The 20,638-nt window shown below is 43.6% G+C and overlaps 1 protein-coding gene across 1 annotated transcript in view; it reads right to left on the reverse strand.

The window, feature by feature from the left end:
• Positions 1–129: 129 nt before the first annotated feature.
• gak (cyclin G associated kinase) overlaps positions 130–20,638 on the reverse strand; it is a 36,902-nt gene continuing 16,393 nt past the window's right edge. The window contains exons 11-28 of the mRNA XM_071404266.1: positions 12,914–13,040; positions 10,044–10,093; positions 9,564–9,712; positions 9,205–9,327; positions 8,874–9,007; positions 7,283–7,477; positions 7,029–7,146; positions 6,452–6,531; positions 6,111–6,304; positions 5,824–5,988; positions 5,045–5,491; positions 4,778–4,915; positions 4,568–4,696; positions 4,384–4,470; positions 4,019–4,273; positions 3,738–3,889; positions 3,153–3,329; positions 130–2,931 (exon numbers count right to left, since the gene is read on the reverse strand). Of these exons, the coding sequence (XP_071260367.1) occupies positions 2,830–2,931; positions 3,153–3,329; positions 3,738–3,889; positions 4,019–4,273; positions 4,384–4,470; positions 4,568–4,696; positions 4,778–4,915; positions 5,045–5,491; positions 5,824–5,988; positions 6,111–6,304; positions 6,452–6,531; positions 7,029–7,146; positions 7,283–7,477; positions 8,874–9,007; positions 9,205–9,327; positions 9,564–9,712; positions 10,044–10,093; positions 12,914–13,040 (2,822 nt within the window). The 3' untranslated portion in view covers positions 130–2,829. The remainder of the gene's footprint in view (positions 2,932–3,152; positions 3,330–3,737; positions 3,890–4,018; positions 4,274–4,383; positions 4,471–4,567; positions 4,697–4,777; positions 4,916–5,044; positions 5,492–5,823; positions 5,989–6,110; positions 6,305–6,451; positions 6,532–7,028; positions 7,147–7,282; positions 7,478–8,873; positions 9,008–9,204; positions 9,328–9,563; positions 9,713–10,043; positions 10,094–12,913; positions 13,041–20,638) is intronic.

Here is a 20,638-nt window from a genome sequence, read left to right on the forward strand (position 1 = left end):
TGCCAAAATCTCAAACTATCCCTTTGATATGAACGAAATGCTTACTTTAAATGTCAATTATAATTCACCAGATGATAAGGACAATACCTGATTTCCTGGGAAATCACCGAGAATAATGCAAGACGACACTTTTTCATGATTGCGTTTTAATGGTCATAAATGTCATTCCAGAAACAGAAGGGAAGAGAAAAAATATTGGAAATATAACGGTTTGTCAGCAGGAAGGAACCTCCGTTTTAGAATGTTGGTGGTCCAGAGTCCATGTGGAATTAAATGTACGGCCTAACGTGTGGGTTATGCTGATTACCTGGATATGTTAACAAATTGGGACGTTTGATGGTTCATCTATCACACTGGTCAGTTGCATTCATTCAGCAGCTGATGCTTGTAATCAGTAGGGGGAAAAAAATTGAGATTTTTTAAAAACGTATTTGTCTTACTCATGGGTAAACATTTCTACTGAAACTTTTCACTTTACGGGAGTCAACATTCTCTCAAAATCAGTGCACCATTTACTTGAATACTATACAGTATATTCAATGTCAATCATTCTGTAATACCAACATGTGACTTTAATAATAGTAGAGAAGCTCAATGGTTTGCAACAAATGGGGATGATCAGATGAAGTATTTTTCTATAAAAGGCTCACGGCACTCTGAATGTAGAATCAATATCCCTTTTAGTCTGCATTAAAGGACAAACATGATAAGCAAAACCATATAAAGGCTTTACAACCATTAGTAAAATGGCCAATCATTTCGTAACAATTATTTTCACAACTTGTCTCAAGAATACTCCATGGTAATCAAAACCAAATTTCTTTCACCGCAATTTTCAGAAACCACATCATAATATTGTCACTTTGTGAATGACCTTGATCTTTGAAAACTCAGTTAATATCACTGGCCAGCTCTTCACATAACATGAATCCTTTCTCATCCATCTCCTCATGGAGACAATAATCAATACCATCCACTTCAGTCTTTTCATGCCTCTGATCAAAACCTTTTTATTTCTGTACTGAAATCTACATTCATATTTTAAATTTGGTTGAGTAGGCTTTTTTTCTCCTTATAGTGTACTAACATGACACTGTCAAAATTAGGTCTATTCAAAATGGCAGCCTTACAATCAAGTATCCCCTTATAGGCTGCATTTACACAGGCAGCCCAATTCTGATCTTTATCCACTAATTGGTCTTCTGACCAATCAGATCAGCTCTTTCGCAAATAATTGGACAAAATATCTGAATTGGATTGACTATGTAAACACAGCCATAGTGTTACTGGAATCACAAAAAAATAAGGTTTCAATAGGTGGGGAATGAACAGAATCAACAATCCCGGTCATGGGATGGGCGGCAGGTAGCCTAGCAGTTAAGAGAGTCGGGCCAGTAACTGGAAAGTTGCTGGTTTGAATCCCAGAGACAGTCGATGTGCCCTAGAGCAACCCTAACCCTAAATTAGGCAACCCTAACCCTAAGTGCTCATGTAAATTGCTCTGGATAAGAGCTAAATAACTCAAATGTAGAAATAGGGAGGTGAAAAAAGGGAGGATCCCACTGTCAAATAAAAACAAAGTTACACAGAAGGAAGCAAGACTAAAACAGAAGCTACATATACCCAACAAAGACCATACAAAAACACATTCACGTTAAGACGCTTCGGAATGATTTCAGCTCGGCAAAACAACTGTCATGGGACAACCTATAAATGCCCATTCCCTCCATCGCATTCAAGACATTCAATTCATATATTATTTTTTATTTATTAAGTTCTGCAATTAAATGTCATGGATACTTATGATAACCCACAACAATAAGAAAATAGGTGTTTTAAATTGGTCCATGAGGTAAAAAGTAAAAAAAAAGATTATATATTACACAAAAAGCTTCAGGAGGCTATCAGGAGGTCATTTTAAAGTAAAGAGAAAAACAGCTATGGAACACAAAATGGAGGGTTGCAATGAAAACTCCCTGTAAACCTTTTGTGTAATAAGTGGAATTAACACAAACCATTGGAACAGAAAGGCATGATGATCTACTGGTAGAGAGAGCGAGGTGGTGAGCTACCATCCTTAAACAACACACACACCTCTGTGTGTTTCGGCATCTCACTATCTACCTAAAGAACCACATCATTGAGAAAATATTTACACTTAAGTGAGGACTATCATTGACAGAGAAAACAAAAAAAAGACCAAACATATTGCACAATTCCACATGGCAAAAAAGCAACCAGATGAAATCCCTATATTCTCTATTTGTCTCCTATGTTGCCGTGGGGGGGTGGGGCAGTTATGAGCAAGTGTAATTTGTTTTGCCGTCCGCAGAGCAAGGCGCTTACGGTAGAGGGCTTGTGGAGGAAGGAGGAGTCTGTTAGTGGGAGAATGGTTCTGTCAAGAAGCAACAGCAGCATGAACTCTTGGTCTCTCAGAAAGAGAGAACGCTGCAGAAAGGTCTGTCCAAGGAGTGTAAAGGAATAACAGCCGTGTCCACCGCAACAAAGTCTGCGGGGTTCCAGTGGCCATACAGTCCCCAACATTTCCGAATGGATGGAGCCTGGTTGGTGACCATCTGGTCTTCTCTGTGATTGTCTCTGTCGTCATATCCATCCCTCCGATCTTCAAAGATCTTGAACCACTGGTCTTCCACCCATGCCACCCTTTGCATGTGGTGGCAGTGTCTTTTAAATGGGCAATGATGTTGAACTGCAGATGAGAAATAAAAGTAAGGTGCCCTTTTCTCAACGGCAGGAGGGTTGGCAGACCTCTCTAAGGTGGGGGGTGGCAACCCTCAAGGACCCAATATGGGCCCCGTCCAGTAAGTCTTAGAAGAGCGCTTTGCTGCCTTGGTTCTCAAACTCGGACCAGGCGTCGTTGAGCTCCATGAAGATCAGCGTAGCGTAATCTTCGTAGGGCTTTCCGGCGGCCTGCAAGGAACGAGTTTCAAGTGCGGTTAGCGTTCACAGATCAAGAACTTGCCATTGCTTTCAAGCCCACAATACTAAACTTTAATCCCAGCCATTCATCTACGGCAATCATGTCTTCGGCCGTACACACAAAGAGCATGCATTCACCACAGGGTGAGTCGAGGCAATTGTGACTAACCGATAGACCTGTTTAATTGTGTGTAGAATCACATTGATGTTACCTTATCAGGGTGCACCACCAGCGCAGCTTTCCTGTAGTACCTCTTAACCTGGTCTGGAGTGACTAGGTCTGCAATGTTTACGGGCTTCCAGCGCGTCTCGCCCTCCCACAGGACTGTATGAAGCGTGGAGAGGAGGGACCGGATGTTCCTCTCCTTCCCCTCAATCCAATCCAGGATCTTGGTTTGGAACAAGGATCACAAACCACAATCACTCAGAACAGGTTCAAAGATTTAAAACTCGACTAGAAATATACACGCATAGAATGAACTATCTCCCAGTGTAGAGATACATACACCAAGGGACAGTTTCCCAGACGAGGACTGAGTCTACTCCTGGGCTGTATTCATTAGTGCACTCTGTAGCAAAGCACTTTGAAAATTGAAAACTTTTTCAATTAAATCAATTATTTATTACTGGACAAATGTAGGTAGGTCCCTCCACGTCTTGTTTGCTTCCGTTTACTTCCTAGTGAATACACCCCTGGACTGAAAAGCATTAGAAATGGAGAATCTCAGTCCTGGCCAAGGCAATCTGTGTCCAAGGAGGCCCTTCTGTATATTTGGGAGGAGGCATGCTGGTGTTACCTGCAGTTTGAGGGGGTCCATGTTCTTTGAGAGCTCCTGTTTCCTCATCTCTGCGATGGTCCTGGGTCCACTCTTGTCAGATAGCTTGGAGGCAAAACCCTGAGTGGAGAGCAGGTCTTCAAAGTCGTCCTCTTTGACTTTGGGTTTTGGACCTGGAACATATAGTCACAGAGCAAAGATCCTCAATTAGACGGGGAAAGAAAGAACGGAGACCGGGTTTTCTACACAGAGGCTGTCATTAATTAGACATGCTCAGATAGTGATGTGATTGGTTGTCTCACCAAATCCTGGGCCCCTGACGCCTCTCTCCTCTCGGCCCCCGATCACACTGAAGTTAAGGTTGTAGTTGGGCTTGGGTGGCTGGGGAGCAGGCTTGGGTGGCTGGGCTTTGGGGGCGGCGGCACTGGGGGCCATCCAAGGCTTGCTTTGGCCAGCGGAGGGCCGGCCAGACTGCTGCCACGGCTGCCCAGCACTCTTGGTGGAGGCCCCAGTCTTAGGGTTGAAGCCTGGGCCTGAGAAACTGCCACTGGAGGAACCTGGAAATAAAATATTTATATACATGAGATGACTTATTTACAGCCCATGGATAGTACAGCCCACTGTCTAAGTGTAACATGGTACCAGGAGTCACTGGCGTCTGTTTTACCTGAAAGCGTAGGACCCAGTTTTCCCAAGTCTGCAAACGGGTCGAAGCTCTGAGACTTTGCTTTGGAGAAGGAAGACACCCCGGGAGCTGGAATTCCAAGAGGAAAAAAAAAACTCAGTGCATATCTGCTAGAGTTGTTACGGTGTTAAATCCTAGATTAACAGCCCCAGTAGTTACTACCTACCTGGGAAGGCTGGCTTATGGGAGGAAGCGGCGGCCATGCTCCCACTCGATGCCCAGCTGTCCCACCCGCCAAGCAGGTCTGGTTGGCTGGCGGACGAAGTCATCTTAGGGGGATTGTTGGTCAGCTTGTCTGTCGAGAGAGAACATTGAATGAATGGAAGTGGACATGGGAGTTGTAGTTCTATTCTTATACATATTACTGGTGTCTTACTGAGGTTGAAAAGGCTGGAGTTGGAGGTGGGCGGGGGGTTAGTGTTGGTGTCGGAGCTCAGCAGGTCCCCAAACAGGTCGGGTCCGGACTGACTGGATGAAGATCCCATCCCGAACAGCTCAAACAGGTCATTTACTGCTGTGGGACAGAAATAGCCAGGAATACGTGTCAGAGGGGATCGGCTGCATGAAAACGATACAAATAGTAATATGCTACCACTTCTACTGACACCAAGGCAGAAAGGGGACACATCGATAAGACGCTTACGTTTCGGGGTGGCCGAGTCTGGTGGTGCAGCGGGGTTACTGAAGAAGAGGTCCTCCTGGGCACCTCCGTCCTCAATCAGGTTGTTGGAGCTGCCCTGCTGAGCGTTGCTGCTGGGCGTGGAGGCAAACAGGTCGTTGAGAAGGTCACTGTTACTAGACGAGGCCTTCATGCCGCCTGCTGCCGTGGAGGGCTGTGGGGGGGCGGTGGAGCTGAGGTCGGAGGTGAGACCCAGCAGGTCAGCCGTGTCGCTGGGCCCCGGGGACTCCTGGGGTGTGGCGGCAGCCTGGAACTCAGCGTTGAACAGGGACTCGCTAGGCTCCCTGGAGAGGGGTTCGCCGGCCAGGCCGGAGTAGGACTCCTCGTCCACGGAGGCGTCACTGAGCTCGTCCTGGTCGTCAATGGTGCCTCCCAGGCTGTCCGAAGCGTCCGCTCCATGTCCACTCCCATCTACGTGACAGAGACTCGTCAAAAAAGGCTTAGGGCAGGAGTATTATAATCTGGACCCGGAACCTTCCACTGCTGATTAAATCAGTCCTTGATATGAGGAGAATGACAGACATGGGAGACCAGGTGGGCACAAATAATTATCAGGTAGAACAGAAAACCAGCAGTACTCCAGACCCAGATTTGACCCCTGGTTTAGGGCAATGGCAGCTTTCAAGTATTTTCAATACAATCAACCAGCTAACATGCAGTTGGCCCTTGCAAATGTAATCAAAATAATAATTTTTAGCAATAGTTTATGCACTAGAAAGTGTGCTCGTCGACAGGAGACATACCATCCCAATCCAAAGTCTGGAAGAAGTTGTTGGCATTGGTATCGGTGCTCTGGTGAGATACTGCTTCCATGGTGGAGCTATCAGGAGTCTGTTCCAACGGAGGCGACGCGGTGTCGTAGAAAGAACCGGAGAAAGAGCCTGGTTGCCGGGGAAGCTCTGGTTTGCCTATGGGAGAGGGAGGGACAGAACATGAGTTAGGTACCTCGAGGACCACATCGGTACTTCGAAATTCAACAGAGGACTACACAGATTATTTTTTGGACTGACAAGACAGCCGTGAAACCCACCAAACTTGGTGAGGATCTCCTGCTGCTCGTCCCGGCTGGAGAAAAGGATCTTGGGGTTGAGGCCCTTTGTGGCAAAGTTGTCCCAGGGTGGAGTCTTGTTACTCGGACGGTCGCAGGGATCCACCTCCATATCCAGGTGGACCTGGAAGAGGTCCGGGTATTTCTCCTGGATGTCAGTGGCGTCCAGGTCATACCTGTTGGAGGACCGACGACGACGGACAGTTATCTAGTCAATTAGAGGTCAAGTAAATTGATTTAAAAGTGTCCTGGGCTATCGTCACACACATGCACCTGCCTGGACTGAGGGTAGTGGCTTAGATTCTATGGATGGTGGTACCTACTTTGCAAACTTGACCGTGGTGGCGTTCTGGGGCACAAACCCTGTGTGAAACTGAATCTGGAACATCTTCATGGAAGCCATCTAGTCAACATACACACAGCAAGACACCCACGTGACTTCATAGTAGCAGAGAAACACCCCTTTGGTCGGGTTCCAGGCTGACTACACGGCAGACGCGCGTGCCAGATCTCTGTTCCAGGCTGACTACACGGCAGACGCGCGTGCCAGATCCCAAACACCTGGATAGGTGTTTAACATATCAGCGAACTGCATCGTATGATAAAGCAATCTGATGCTTGATGGCGCAGTCCAGGATGTGGCACACCGTTGTTCGATACAATGCAACGTCTGCAATGTAGTCGGCCTGGAACGCAACGTTTATCTCTGGATCAACTCAAGTACAACAGGCCTCATTGGATAAGCTCGTTTTCATTACATTATAAAAAGTCTGATTAGGGCATTTAACTATGATGTATGGATGCATGTCCTTAGGACCGTCACTGAATTTAACCGAATTGCACGAACAGACTTCACTGAATGCAAACTAACTCTAGGTCCGTCCCTGCTGTGGCCCCTACCTTGGCCTGAAGGCGGCCCCCCAGGGTTGAGCGGGCATGGAAGATAACCACCAGCACATCCCCCTGCACCGTCACGTTCAAGGGGATCTCAGCCCGTCCGTCCTCCAGCTTAAAGTCCCTGCAGAGAGAAGTGGCGAGAGAGAGAGAGAAATGTCTATAACACACTATGGACCCTGGTCAAAAGTAGTGCACTAAATAGGGAATAGGGTGTCATTTGGGACCAATCAAATTAAGTCCTGCATCATGTGACCTACTTCATCTTGTCGTACTCCCCGGAGGTGGTGGCCACGCGCTCGTCTCCCACGTACACCTCGCAGAAGGGCCGGCAGCCACTCTTCTGCTTGTTGAAGAGAGGCACAGGCGTCATGGTGATGGAGCGGATGAGGATGGGTCTGCTGTGCGGGGTGATGGGCTCGTCAGCCATCATGTCACACATGTACTCCATGTACCTGCAGCGAGGGCCAATCCACAGTCAGCAGCAGCGTGTCAACAGGAGCCAATCAAACAATCATTCACCGGCCAACGACCAATCAAAAGCGTGCACTCGTCTGCACTGAACATCTCAACACATTTGAACCCTGAACTGGGCGTCACAGAATCTCTGCCCGATTGAAGATCATAGTAAATAAAATAAAAAGTAGCCTAGTTTGAGTCAGAACGGCCCATAGGGCAGGAGACAATATTCTGTAAAGCATCCGCATACCTAGGTTCAGTTTGCTCCTAGCAGAACTGGGCTAGGCGAAGTGAAAGTCTTGTGTTTACGCCGCTGCTACTCTCTGTTATTATCTATGCATAGTCACTTTAATAACTCTACATGTACATATTACCTCGACTAACCGGTGTCCCCGCAGCAACATAGCCAAAAGCACTTCTTCAAAATAGTCTGAATTCATCATCAAAATGTTTATTTGTCACATGCGCCAAATACAACAGGTGTAGACCTTACAGTGAAATGCTCACTTACAAGCCCTTAACCAACAATACTTTAAGAAGTTAAGGAAAAAAAATAGAAAATTAAAGTAACAAATAATTAAAGAGCAGCAGTAAAATAACAATAGCGAGGCTATATACAGGGGGTACCGGTACAGAGTCAATGTGTGGGGGCGCCGGTTAGTTGAGGTAATATGTACATGTAGGTAGAGTTAAAATGACTATGCATAAATAATGAACAGAGAGTAGCAGCAGCGTAAAAGAGGGTTCTGGGTAGCCCTTTGATTAGCTGTTCAGTATTCTTTTTACCTTTATTCAACCAGGCAAGTCAGTTAAGAACAAATTCTTATTTTCAATGACGGCCTAGGAACAGTTAACTGCCTACAGATTTTTACCTTGTCAGCTCAGGGATTTGATCTTGCAACCTACAGGAGACCCCCAACCCTGTTAACTACAGTCACTACAGGAGCCTCTGAACATGGAAGTCAGACATGAACGCTAGCAGAGATGTAGGGTGAATTTTCCTCACTAGTGGATAAGGGAAGGGAAAGGGTGATACCTAGTCAGTTGTATACAGCTGAATGCATTGAACTGAAATGTGTCTTCCTCATTTAACCCAACCCCTCTGAATCAGAGCAGTGCGGGGGGCTGCCTTAATCAACGTCCACATCGGCACCCGGGGAGCAGTTGTTTTTGGGGCTTAACTGCCTTGCTCAAGGGAAGAACGGCAGATTCTTCCACCTTGCCGGCTCGGGGATTCGAACCAGCGACCTTTTGGTTACTGGCCCAAAGCTCTTAACCGCTAGGACACCTACCTGCAGGATAAGGTTAGGATTGGGGAGGGGAAGCTGATCCTAGATCTGTACCAAGGAGAAAATTGACTTAAGGCTGGATGACTTGACCAGGAGCACCTACCTCTTGTGGGAAGGAGAGATCCCCGGGGGACAACGCTTCATACTGAACATGTATACGGCCGCCTCAGCCGTGGTGAAGAGGCGGCAGAAACACAGGAAGGAGCACACCGCCACAGCCGAGGCCGCCCGCCCGTCCTACAAGCACACAAGACAAGGGGGATCATGGGGGACTAAGAGTACAAGTTCTCGGGTTGGTCTGCATTTCAGACAGACTACCAATTACGGGAGGAAAAAGGTGATTTAAAAAAGGTATATAATGCCACCAAGTTATGGCGAGTACTTTGTGTGTCCCAGTGCAGTGTGAGTGAGTGTAAGGGTGTATATGTGCTCACCAGGCAGTGGACTACAACGATGTTCCTCTGGTCCTGTTTCAGCCACAGGTGCATGTTCTTACAGAGTATGTAGAGACTCCTCAGGTTGGGTGCCCGCCGGGCCTGCCAGCCACACTCCGACACCTACGGCAGAACAAGGAAGAGCTTTTAGGAAGTCTATTTTCCAAATAGGTGTCTGTCTAATGACTATACCTAATACTGAACTTTAACTTTGACAGATTGCAAAATTCGCTCAAACAATCAGGGACGCACAAACCAGCGCACCAGTAGAATCGTTCCACAAAACCCTCCTTTCTTTACCTAATAGTAAATAAATAGTAAATATTGGTCATATTCTGTCTGGTGGTGGGCTGCCTTACCCTGTTGTGAAAGCGGGTGGGTCTGTAAGAGCGCTTGGTCAGGTTGTAGACGGCGTAGTGTCCTGCGTGACGGCCATCCAGGAAGAGACGCACATCCTCCATGTTGTTCTTAATGGCAGACTCCACTCCCTCCGCCGGGAAGGACATGACTGAGCGTACACACACACACACGTTACACAAGAGAACAGAGTAAACCATCACATTACTTCACTTAGCCTTTTGAAAACACTACAGATGGATGAGCTTCAATTCTGCTCAGAGACATAGAACCATGAGCATTATTTTTATTTTGTCATATTCAAGGACAAGCCACAAAGCAACACAGTTTAGAATGTGATCAAAGACAATAAAAATCAATAATATAGTTTACAATGAGTAGTCTGGTCCCAGATCTATTTGGGCTATCATGTCAACTCCTTGTTATACCAAACAAGACAACACAAAACTGATCTAGGAAAAGGCTAGAATGAGGGTACATACCTGCTATTCTAGAGGTGATGTAGGAGATATCCAGGTCTCCCTTTGTGTAACTGTGAGGAGAAACACACAATGGGTACAATTCAGATCTGTTGTTACAAACGAAGAGGACACTTGGTTCCCGGATACTGAACAAAGGCCAGGAACAACAACAAAAAAATGGACAATCTAGTTGCCAAATTTCAAAAGGGTATTCTGGTTGTATCCCAATATCTCCTCCTTCCTCCTGTAGTGTGCACTCGTTGACTACTTCCCATAAATAAATAAAAAAGGGTTGGATTGGCATACATCAGTCATTTACCTGTGAACAAGTGCACACTTCGAGAGAGATAGTGAGAGACAATTGGGATACACACCGACTATATTTAGTTGTGTGTAGAAGCATTTCACTGCAATGGCACATTTTATCTCACTATCATCGCACATTGTCAATGACAGACTTAAAAAAACTAGATTAAAATACTGTAATTTTTCCACCGCAAATCTACAGTCTAAACTGGAGAAAACTAGTAGGATCTATGGGATTAAAAAGAACAGCAACAGATGTAGGCGAGTTAGAAAAATGAACGTTGGTGAGATGTTGGTTTTTAGTAGGCGGTGGAGGATTAGAATTCAAACCATGTTTCAACTCAAACCCCATATTCACCTTATGCTGCTAACATGGGATTATGGACACAGCAGCGTGAATATGTTGCAGACTACGGCCACACGCACACACACACAGGACATGAGGCGGGTACAAAGAGGGCGTGTAGTATCCCATATTTACCTGGGGCTACAGGAAGGAGTTTATAGGACCATGAGTTGTGGTAGAGGCAGAGTTCATAAAACAAAATCAGAAAAACACAAAACAGAACTAAAATGGGCAAACCAATGAATCAAAACAGGATGATTGGACAAGGGTGGGGTGAGTTATCAGATCTTAGAGAGAATGGTGTGTGTGAGTGTGTGGAGCTTGCATGGGCAGAGATATTTGCGACAATGCAGAAAGGGAGACAGTCTTTCTGAGCAGTGTGTGTGTGTGTGTGTGTGTGTGTGTCAGGTTTTCAGTTTCGGAAATGTGGCGCCAGACATTTGACCGGCAGCGTTTTAATTTACCGAATATTTGAGAAATTTACCGGACCCATATTCATTGGGTGCATAACCTGATTAGGGCGTCCACCCACGGTGCTCAGAACGATTAACCTGATTAGGGCGTCCACCCACGGTGCTCAGAATGATTAACCTGATTAGGGCGTCCACCCACGGTGCTCAGAATGATTAACCTGATTAGGGCGTCCACCCACGGTGCTCAGAATGATTAACCTGATTAGGGCGTCCACCCACGGTGCTCAGAATGATTAACCTGATTAGGGCGTCCACCCACGGTGCTCAGAATGACAGAAATCACATCTAGATTATGGTAATTCATATTAACAGAAAATGCAAGTCGACAACGTGCGGTCCTTCTTACCTAATTACAACGTGCACTTTGAAGATGTTAGAATAACGGTCCATGTTTACTTTTCCTCAGACAACAAGACGAGTAACAAACAGCTGAATCACTATCTCATCACTATCCCCCATCATTCTTAAATGGAAGAAGTTTGGAACCAACAAGACCCTTCCTGGAGCTGGCCGACCAGCCAAACTGAGCAATTGGTGGAGAAGGGCATTTGTCAGGGAGGGGACCAAGAACCCAATGGTCACTGACAGAGCTTCAGAGTTCCTCTGTGGAGATGGGAGAACCTTCCAGATGGACAACCATCTCTGCAGCACTCCACCAATCAGGCCTTTATGGTACAGTGGCTAGACAGAAGCCACTCCTCAGTAAAAGGAACAGGACAGCCCGCATGGAGTTTGACAAAAGGCACCTAAAGACTCTCTGGTCTGATGAAACCAAGATTGAACTCTTTGGCCTGAATGCCAAGCCCCACATCTGGAGGAAACCTAGCACCATCCCTACAGTAAAGCATGGTGGTGGCAGCATCATGCTGTGGGGATGTTTTTCAGCGGCAGGGACTGGGAGACTAGTCAGGATCGAGGCAAAGTACAGAGAGATCCTTAATGAAAACCTGCTCCAGAGTGCTCAAGACCTCAGACTGGGGCGAAGGTTCACCTTCCAACAGGACAACGACCCCAAGCACACAGCCAAGACAACGCAGAAGTGGCTTTGGGACAAGTGTCTGAATCTCCTTGAGTGGCCCAGCCAGAGCCCGGTCGAACATCTCTGGAGAGACCTGAAAATAACCGTGCATCGACGCTTCCCATTCAATCTGACAGAGCTTGAAAGGATTTGCAGAGAAGAATGGGAGAAACTCCCCAAATACAGGTGTGCCAAGCTGGTAGCGTCATACCCAAGAAGAATCAATGCTGTAATCGCTGCCAAAGGTGATTCAACAAAGTACAGGGTCTGAATATATATAATTTGTTTTACTTTTTTTTTTAAATTTTAAATTAGCAAACATTTCTAAAAAAAAACAACTTGTTTTTGCCTTGTCATTATGGGATATTGTTTGTAGATTGACGAGGAAATAAAACAATTTAATCCATTTTACAATAAGGCTGCAACGTATGAAATTGTGGCAAAAGTCAAGGGGTCTGAATACTTTCCAAATGCACTGTATATTGTGATGTTTCTCAGTATAATGTATTGTGATGTTTCTCAGTATAATTGTGATGTTTCTCAGTATAATTGTGATGTTTCTCAGTATAATTGTGATGTTTCTCAGTATAATTGTGATGTTTCTCAGTTCTAAAGTATTGTGATGTTTCTCAGTTCTAAAGTATTGTGATGTTTCTCAGTATAATTGTGATGTTTCTCAGTTCTAAAGTATTGTGATGTTTGTCAGTTCTAAAGTATTGCAGGTGTTTCTGAGCCGACTGTCTCTCACCTGGCCACAGACTGGATGACTTTAGAGGAGGTGTCTTTGATGTTGGTCAGAAAGCGTTCTGTTCCTCCCTTCAGGATGTTGAGAAAGCCCCCGCCCTGGTCCGGGTCCGGGTCCGCACCGTACACCCCTGAAACACACCGGAATGAGACAAAGTCATGGGTCAGCGCACAAAAGTACTTTCACACATTAAGCATCTGGAAATAAACATTCCTTTCATAAGCTAATCATCAATTTACATTTATCACACAATCTGTGACGGGTGTCAAACATCCGGGTCACAGGTGGTTTGAGTAAAAAATAAATAATAAACACATCAATACATTCCTGGAGAGGGGTCAAGCACAATATACTTTAAAATGACTCATATCTAATCTTAAACTGTGTTTAAATGATAATGAACCTACATTCATTCAGTTTCTTGACTGTGTCCAGCTTCTAATAATCTTCTAAATAAAAGGCTAGAGAGTCAGGGAGCTTAAAATGAATAATAATAATATTCATAATAATAACAACAACAATATGGATAGAGGACTACTTAATGCACATTTTGACTGCGAGGAAATACAACCAATTTTCAATGCGGCCTTCCAGACCTCATTGAAGACCAAATGCAGCACCCGGGGACAAAATTAGTTTGACACCCCTGAAATCTGTTCCCAAGTATTCCCTGCATAATAGAGAGACGTGATCGTATACAAAATGTAAGCAAGGCTTGAAATGATTATGTTTTAGTCATGCATATCAGTTTGGGCTTCATCTGGTCAATTTACAGTCCACCCGACCATCCACTCAAGAAAGAAAAATTGGCCCGAGGCTGAATCTAGTTGATGAACCCTGGACTTGACAATAGGGTTTGACATGAGTCTACAACTCATTGAATTGGGTCCTTTGTCTGTTCCCCATGTTGTTTTTAGAGGGATGACGTAACCCTGAATTTATATTATAAAAACACATTTCTGCTGCGAAACATTTTGCTACAGTGTGCACTATTGAATACACGCCAGACAGTGCTTCTTTTGTAATATGGGACGTGCTGGAACAAAGAATGAGCAGCGGTGTGGAGCCGCTTGCAGAAGTTGCACACATGGAGTACATTTTTTGTAGCCTAGAGTTCTGGGAAAATGTGGGCTTTAATAAATGCATTTCATGTAATTCTACATGACTGGAGACTTTCGCAGAATCTTTAATACCTCACAAATTAATCGAAATGACAACCTACTTTGACACTGACAAACTGATCACAACCTACTTTGACACTGACAAACTGATCAATAACGACCTTGGCTTCAATCCATCAATAGCCTAGGTGTGTGTAGAAACACATTACTGTAGGTTACAATACGAGGAGGAAATTAGTCCAAAACATCTTCCCAGTTTCACTGACTCACGCAATGTTGTGCAGCTCACTAAGCAGCCAAAAGCTTCTCTCTCTCTCGCTTTACTTTGTAAAACAATGCTGTTCACTCAATAGGCCTATTTTGAAGTTATTAACTTGGTAACATAAACAGATTAGTATTTTATTTTCAGGCGGATTCATTTGCTTTCCAACCTGTGTTTTCCAGCGATTGCATTTGAAATATTGCGAGAGGTCTGTTTTGGCTGCATGCTATTCACTGACAGATCTGACACGTGTTACCGACAGTAGGCAGGCCTAGGCAATTTTTTACAAAATAGCTACGGATCCTCTGTGGCTAAATTATAGGTGTACTCTTGATGTAGAGCATTGGGAATTATTTCATTTCTTTCTTAACAGACTGCAAAGTGCTGCCACACCTCCCGCAGCTATTATTCTAGTAGGAAATAAATGATGACGTGCAATGCTGAAAAGATTAGAGTTGCCGGCTCAGAGCACAGAGAGAGATCATAGAAAGTGAATCTCATTATAGTTCTGTGACAGATACAGGCGTGCTTCTCTCGCACCACAGAAATGGTCTATATAGGTTACAATATTGCCATAAACCCGGGCCAGCCCAACATGAATCAGTTCTTACAATATCAGGCACATTTTCACATTACGTTTTATTTATTAAAAATAAATAAAAAAATGTAATGGAGCATGACAATTACAGAGGAATCCAAAAATGTAACTACTCTGATTGCTTTTATTATGATTTTTACATTGCAAACAGTGAAAATAATTGTTCATGCCACAAGAGGTAGGCTACATGATCCTGGCAAATGGGCTGCGTGAACGAAAGAGAACAAAACAGAGGTGCCGGAGGATCCGGCTCAAATGAAGCACTGACGCCAGGTGTGAATGAGTGCAGGAAGCATCTCACCACAGGGAGCCCCCAGTCTGTTCACCGGATGGCTGACTGCCAAAAGAGCAATCCTCTTAACTTCTTTGGGACTGGGGGGGCAGTATTGAGTAGCTTGGATAATAAGGTGCCCAGAGTAAACTGCCTGCTACTCAGGCCCAGTAGTAGTAGCAGCAGCAGTAGTAGTAGTAGTAGCAGCAGCAGCAGCAGCAGCAGCAGTAGTAGTAGCAGCAGCAGTAGTAGTAGCAGTAGCAGTAGTAGCAGTACCAGCAGTAGCAGTAGCAGTGGTAGCAGCAGTAGTAGTAGCAGTAGTACCAGTAGTAGCAGTACCAGCAGTAGCAGTACCCGCAGTAGCAGTACCCGCAGTAGTAGTAGTAGTAGTAGTAACAGTTGTAGTAGCAGAGGCAGCAGTAGTAGTAACATTACTAGTAGTAGTAGCAGCAGTAGTAGTAGTAGTAGTAGTAGTAGTAGCAGTAGTAGCAGTAATAGTAGTAGTAACAGTTGTAGTAGCAGAGGTAGCAGTAGTAACATTACTAGTAGTAGTAGTAGCAGCAGTAGTAGTAACATTACTAGTAGCAGTAGCAGCAGTAGTAACATTACTAGTAGCAGTAGTAGCAGCAGCAGTAGTAACATTACTAGTAGCAGTAGAGGTAGCAGTAGTAGTAGTAACATTACTAGTAGTAGCAGCAGCAGCAGCAGTAGTAACATTACTAGTAGTAGTAGAGGTAGCAGTAGTAGTAGTAGTAGTAGTAACATTACTAGTAGTAGCAGCAGCAGTAGTAACATTACTAGTAGTAGTAGAGGTAGCAGTAGTAGTAGTAGTAGTAGTAGTAACATTACTAGTAGTAGTAGCAGTAGTAGTAACATTACTAGTAGTAGTAGAGGTAGTAGTAGTAACATTACTAGTAGCAGTAGCAGCAGTAGTAACATTACTAGTAGCAGTAGCAGCAGCAGCAGTAGTAACATTACTAGTGGTAGTAGTAGTAGCAGTAGTAGTAACATTACTAGTAGTAGTAGTAGTAGTAGTAGTAACATTACTAGTAGTAGTAGAGGTAGTAGTAGTAACATTACTAGTAGCAGTAGCAGCAGTAGTAACATTACTAATAGTAGTAGAGGTAGTAGTAGTAACATTACTAGTAGTAGTAACAGTAGTAGTAACATTACTAGTAGTAGTAGAGGTAGTAGTAGTAACATTACTAGTAGTAGCAGTAGTAGTAACATTACTAGTAGTAGTAGAGGTAGTAGTAGTAACATTACTAGTAGTAGTAGAGGTAGTAGTAGTAACATTACTAGTAGTAGTAGTAGTAACATTACTAGTAGTAGTAGTAGTAACATTACTAGTAGTAGTAGCAGTAACATTACTAGTAGTAGTAGCAGTAACATTACTAGTAGTAGTAGCAGTAACATTACTAGTAGTAGTAGTAGTAACATTACTAGTAGTAGTAGCAGTAACATTACTAGTAGTAGTAGCAGTAACATTACTAGTAGTAGTAGCAGTAACATTACTAGTAGTAGTAGCAGTAACATTACTAGTAGTAGTAGCAGTAACATTACTAGTAGTAGTAGCAGTAGTAGTAACATTACTAGTAGTAGTAGTAACATTACTAGTAGTAGTAGTAACATTACTAGTAGTAGTAGTAACATTACTAGTAGTAGTAGTAACATTACTAGTAGTAGTAGTAACATTACTAGTAGTAGTAGTAACATTACTAGTAGTAGTAGTAACATTACTAGTAGTAGTAGTAACATTACTAGTAGTAGTAGTAACATTACTAGTAGTAGTAGCAGTAGTAGTAACATTACTAGTAGTAGTAGTAGTAGTAGTAGTAGTAGTAGTAGCAGCAGCAGCAGTAGTAGCAGCAGCAGCAGCAGCAGCAGTAGTAGTAGTAGTAGCAGTAGTAGTAGCAGTAGCAGCAGTAGTACCAGTAGTAGCAGTACCAGTAGTAGCAGTACCAGCAGTAGCAGTACCCGCAGTAGTAGCAGTACCCGCAGTAGTAGCAGTAGCAGTAGTAGCAGTAGCAGTAGTAGTAGTAGCAGTAGTAGTAGTAGTAACAGTTGTAGTAGCAGAGGCAGCAGTAGTAGTAACATTACTAGTAGTAGTAGCAGCAGTAGTAGCAGCAGTAGTAGCAGTAGTAGTAGTAGTAGTAGTAGCAGTAGTAGCAGCAGTAGCAGTAATAGTAGTAGTAGCAGTAGTAGTAGTAACAGTAGTAACATTACTAGTAGTAGTAGTAGCAGCAGTAGTAGTAACATTACTAGTAGCAGTAGCAGCAGCAGCAGTAGTAACATTACTAGTAGCAGTAGTAGCAGCAGCAGTAGTAACATTACTAGTAGCAGTAGTAGCAGCAGCAGTAGTAACATTACTAGTAGCAGTAGTAGCAGCAGCAGTAGTAACATTACTAGTAGCAGTAGAGGTAGCAGTAGTAGTAGTAGTAGTAACATTACTAGTAGTAGCAGCAGCAGCAGCAGTAGTAGTAACATTACTAGTAGTAGTAGAGGTAGCAGTAGTAGTAGTAGTAGTAGTAGTAACATTACTAGTAGTAGCAGCAGCAGCAGCAGTAGTAACATTACTAGTAGTAGTAGAGGTAGCAGTAGTAGTAGTAGTAACATTACTAGTAGTAGTAGCAGTAGTAGTAACATTACTAGTACTAGTAGCAGTAGTAGTAACATTACTAGTACTAGTAGCAGTAGTAGTAGTCCCGTGTGGTCCCGTGTGGCTCAGTTGGTAGAGCATGGCGCTTGCAACGCCAGGGTTGTGGGTTCATTCCCCACGGGGGGACCAGGATGAATATGTATGAACTTTCCAATTTGTAAGTCGCTCTGGATAAGAGCGTCAGCTAAATGACTTAAATGTAAATGTAAATGTAGTAACATTACTAGTAGTAGTAGCAGTAGTAGTAACATTACTAGTAGTAGTAGAGGTAGCAGTAGTAGTAGTAACATTACTAGTAGCAGTAGCAGCAGCAGCAGTAGTAACATTACTAGTAGTAGCAGTAGTAGTAGTAACATTACTAGTGGTAGTAGTAGTAGCAGTAGTAGTAACATTACTAGTGGTAGTAGTAGTAGCAGTAACATTACTAGTAGTAGTAGCAGTAGTAGTAACATTACTAGTAGTAGTAGTAGTAACATTACTAGTAGTAGTAGAGGTAGCAGTAGTAGTAGTAGTAACATTACTAGTAGCAGCAGCAGCAGTAGTAACATTACTAGTAGCAGTAGAGGTAGTAGTAGTAACATTACTAGTAGTAGTAGAGGTAGTAGTAGTAACATTACTAGTAGCAGTAGTAGTAACATTACTAGTAGTAGTAGAGGTAGTAGTAGTAACATTACTAGTAGTAGTAGCAGTAGTAGTAACATTACTAGTAGTAGTAGAGGTAGCAGTAACATTACTAGTAGTAGTAGCAGTAGTAGTAACATTACTAGTAGTAGCAGCAGTAGTAGTAGCAGCAGTAGTAGTAGTAACATTACTAGTAGTAGTAGCAGTAGTAGTAACATTACTAGTAGTAGTAGAGGTAGTAGTAGTAACATTACTAGTAGTAGTAGCAGTAGTAGTAGTAACATTACTAGTAGTAGTAGCAGCAGTTGTAGTAACATTACTAGTAGTAGTAGAGGTAGTAGTAACATTACTAGTAGTAGTAGAGGTAGTAGTAACATTACTAGTAGTAGTAGCAGTAGTAGTAACATTACTAGTAGTAGTAGCAGTAGTAGTAGTAACATTACTAGTAGTAGTAGTAGCAGTAACATTACTAGTAGTAGTAGCAGTAGCAGTAACATTACTAGTAGTAGCAGCAGCAGTAGTAACATTACTAGTAGCAGTAGAGGTAGCAGTAGTAGCAGTAGTAGTAGTAACATTACTAGTAGTAGCAGCAGCAGTAGTAACATTACTAGTAGTAGTAGAGGTAGCAGTAGTAGTAGAGGTAGCAGTAGTAGTAACATTACTAGTAGTAGTAGCAGCAGTAGTAGTAGTGTCCACTCCATAAGCACTCTTCATTAAAAGTTACATTTCCAAGTATGATAGATTCAAACAAAAGTATTTTTTAGCCAAGATTATAATAAAGTTTTCCTAGTTGATGTTTGCAATGCTAATTCTGAAAAGAGTCAATGTAAATATATATCCACAGGGAAAAGCACATGCAGGATATGAAAGTTATGCTTAGTATTTTCATTAATTTAGTGCCAGTAAAAAAAATGGAAAGTACTAAGCATATAAACTTACAAATCCTGCATGTGCTTTTCCTTGTGGATATATATTTTTTTCTTCATAATATATATGAAATATAAATATATATGAAATATCATCCATTCTGACTAAGAGTTAAGTTGCAACTACATGTTGTGACCCATATTGACTAGCCAGTCCCTTCCTACGCGAGTCAGCTGTAAGCCACGTTCCAGCATTTAAAATCTATGTATCCGTAGGTTATTCCTATTCTTATTATTATTTTTTTTAAACACACTGAGTGCAAACATCAGGTGACAAGTGGACCACACCATGCGTCTTCTAAGAGAACAAACACAGCAGCTGGTGGGTTGTGTGATCATCCAGCCTTCAGGTGAAGGGAACGTCTGTGATCAGGAGGTCATATGTTTCAAACATCTCAGAGTAGAAGTGCTGATCTAGGATCTGTCCATATAATGTTATTACTTATAAATCTAAAAAGGCACAACTGTTCCTCGAACAGCATTCCTGAAATATGAAATATGGTGAATATGGACCCAGCCTGCCTTCATCAACTCAGGTCCAAACCAATTTACACTGTGACCATACTTGTTGTGTCCTACCCTGGGGTCAGACGGGAGGGAAGGAGCCAAGAGCCAGCAGCATAACCTGATTACAGGCATGAGTGACATGGTGAGCTCCACGCCAGTTATCCTCCAAGTTAGCCTCCAGACCGCCATCAATTGTGATTCGTGTCCCCAGGCAGGGGTAGTGGCGACATAGTCCACTGATTGATGAGCCCCTAGGCAGATAGAGTGATCTATGGCTAGAGCTACTGGTGTCCCGTTATGAAGAGAACATGGCGGGGCACGTTCCAGTAGACATGCTGAAATGCATCTTATTGAGTAACTAACAATGAGAGAGACACACACACACAGAGAGACACACACACAGAGAGAGAGACAGAGACAGACAGAGACAGAGAGAGACAGAGACAGAGAGAGAGAGACAGAGACACACACACACACAGAGAGAGAGACACACACACACACACAGAGAGAGACACACACACAGAGAGAGAGAGAGAGAGACAGAGACACACACACAGAGAGAGAGACACACACACACACAGAGAGAGAGACAGAGACAGAGAGAGAGAGAGAGAGACAGAGAGAGAGAGACAGAGACACACACACAGAGAGAGAGAGACAGAGACACACACACAGAGAGAGAGAGACAGAGACACACACACAGAGAGAGAGAGACAGAGACACACACACAGAGAGAGAGAGACAGACAGAGACAGAGAGAGAA

This window comes from Salvelinus alpinus, chromosome 5 (assembly GCF_045679555.1).
Source record: "Salvelinus alpinus chromosome 5, SLU_Salpinus.1, whole genome shotgun sequence".
Taxonomy (NCBI): Eukaryota; Metazoa; Chordata; class Actinopteri; order Salmoniformes; family Salmonidae; genus Salvelinus; species Salvelinus alpinus.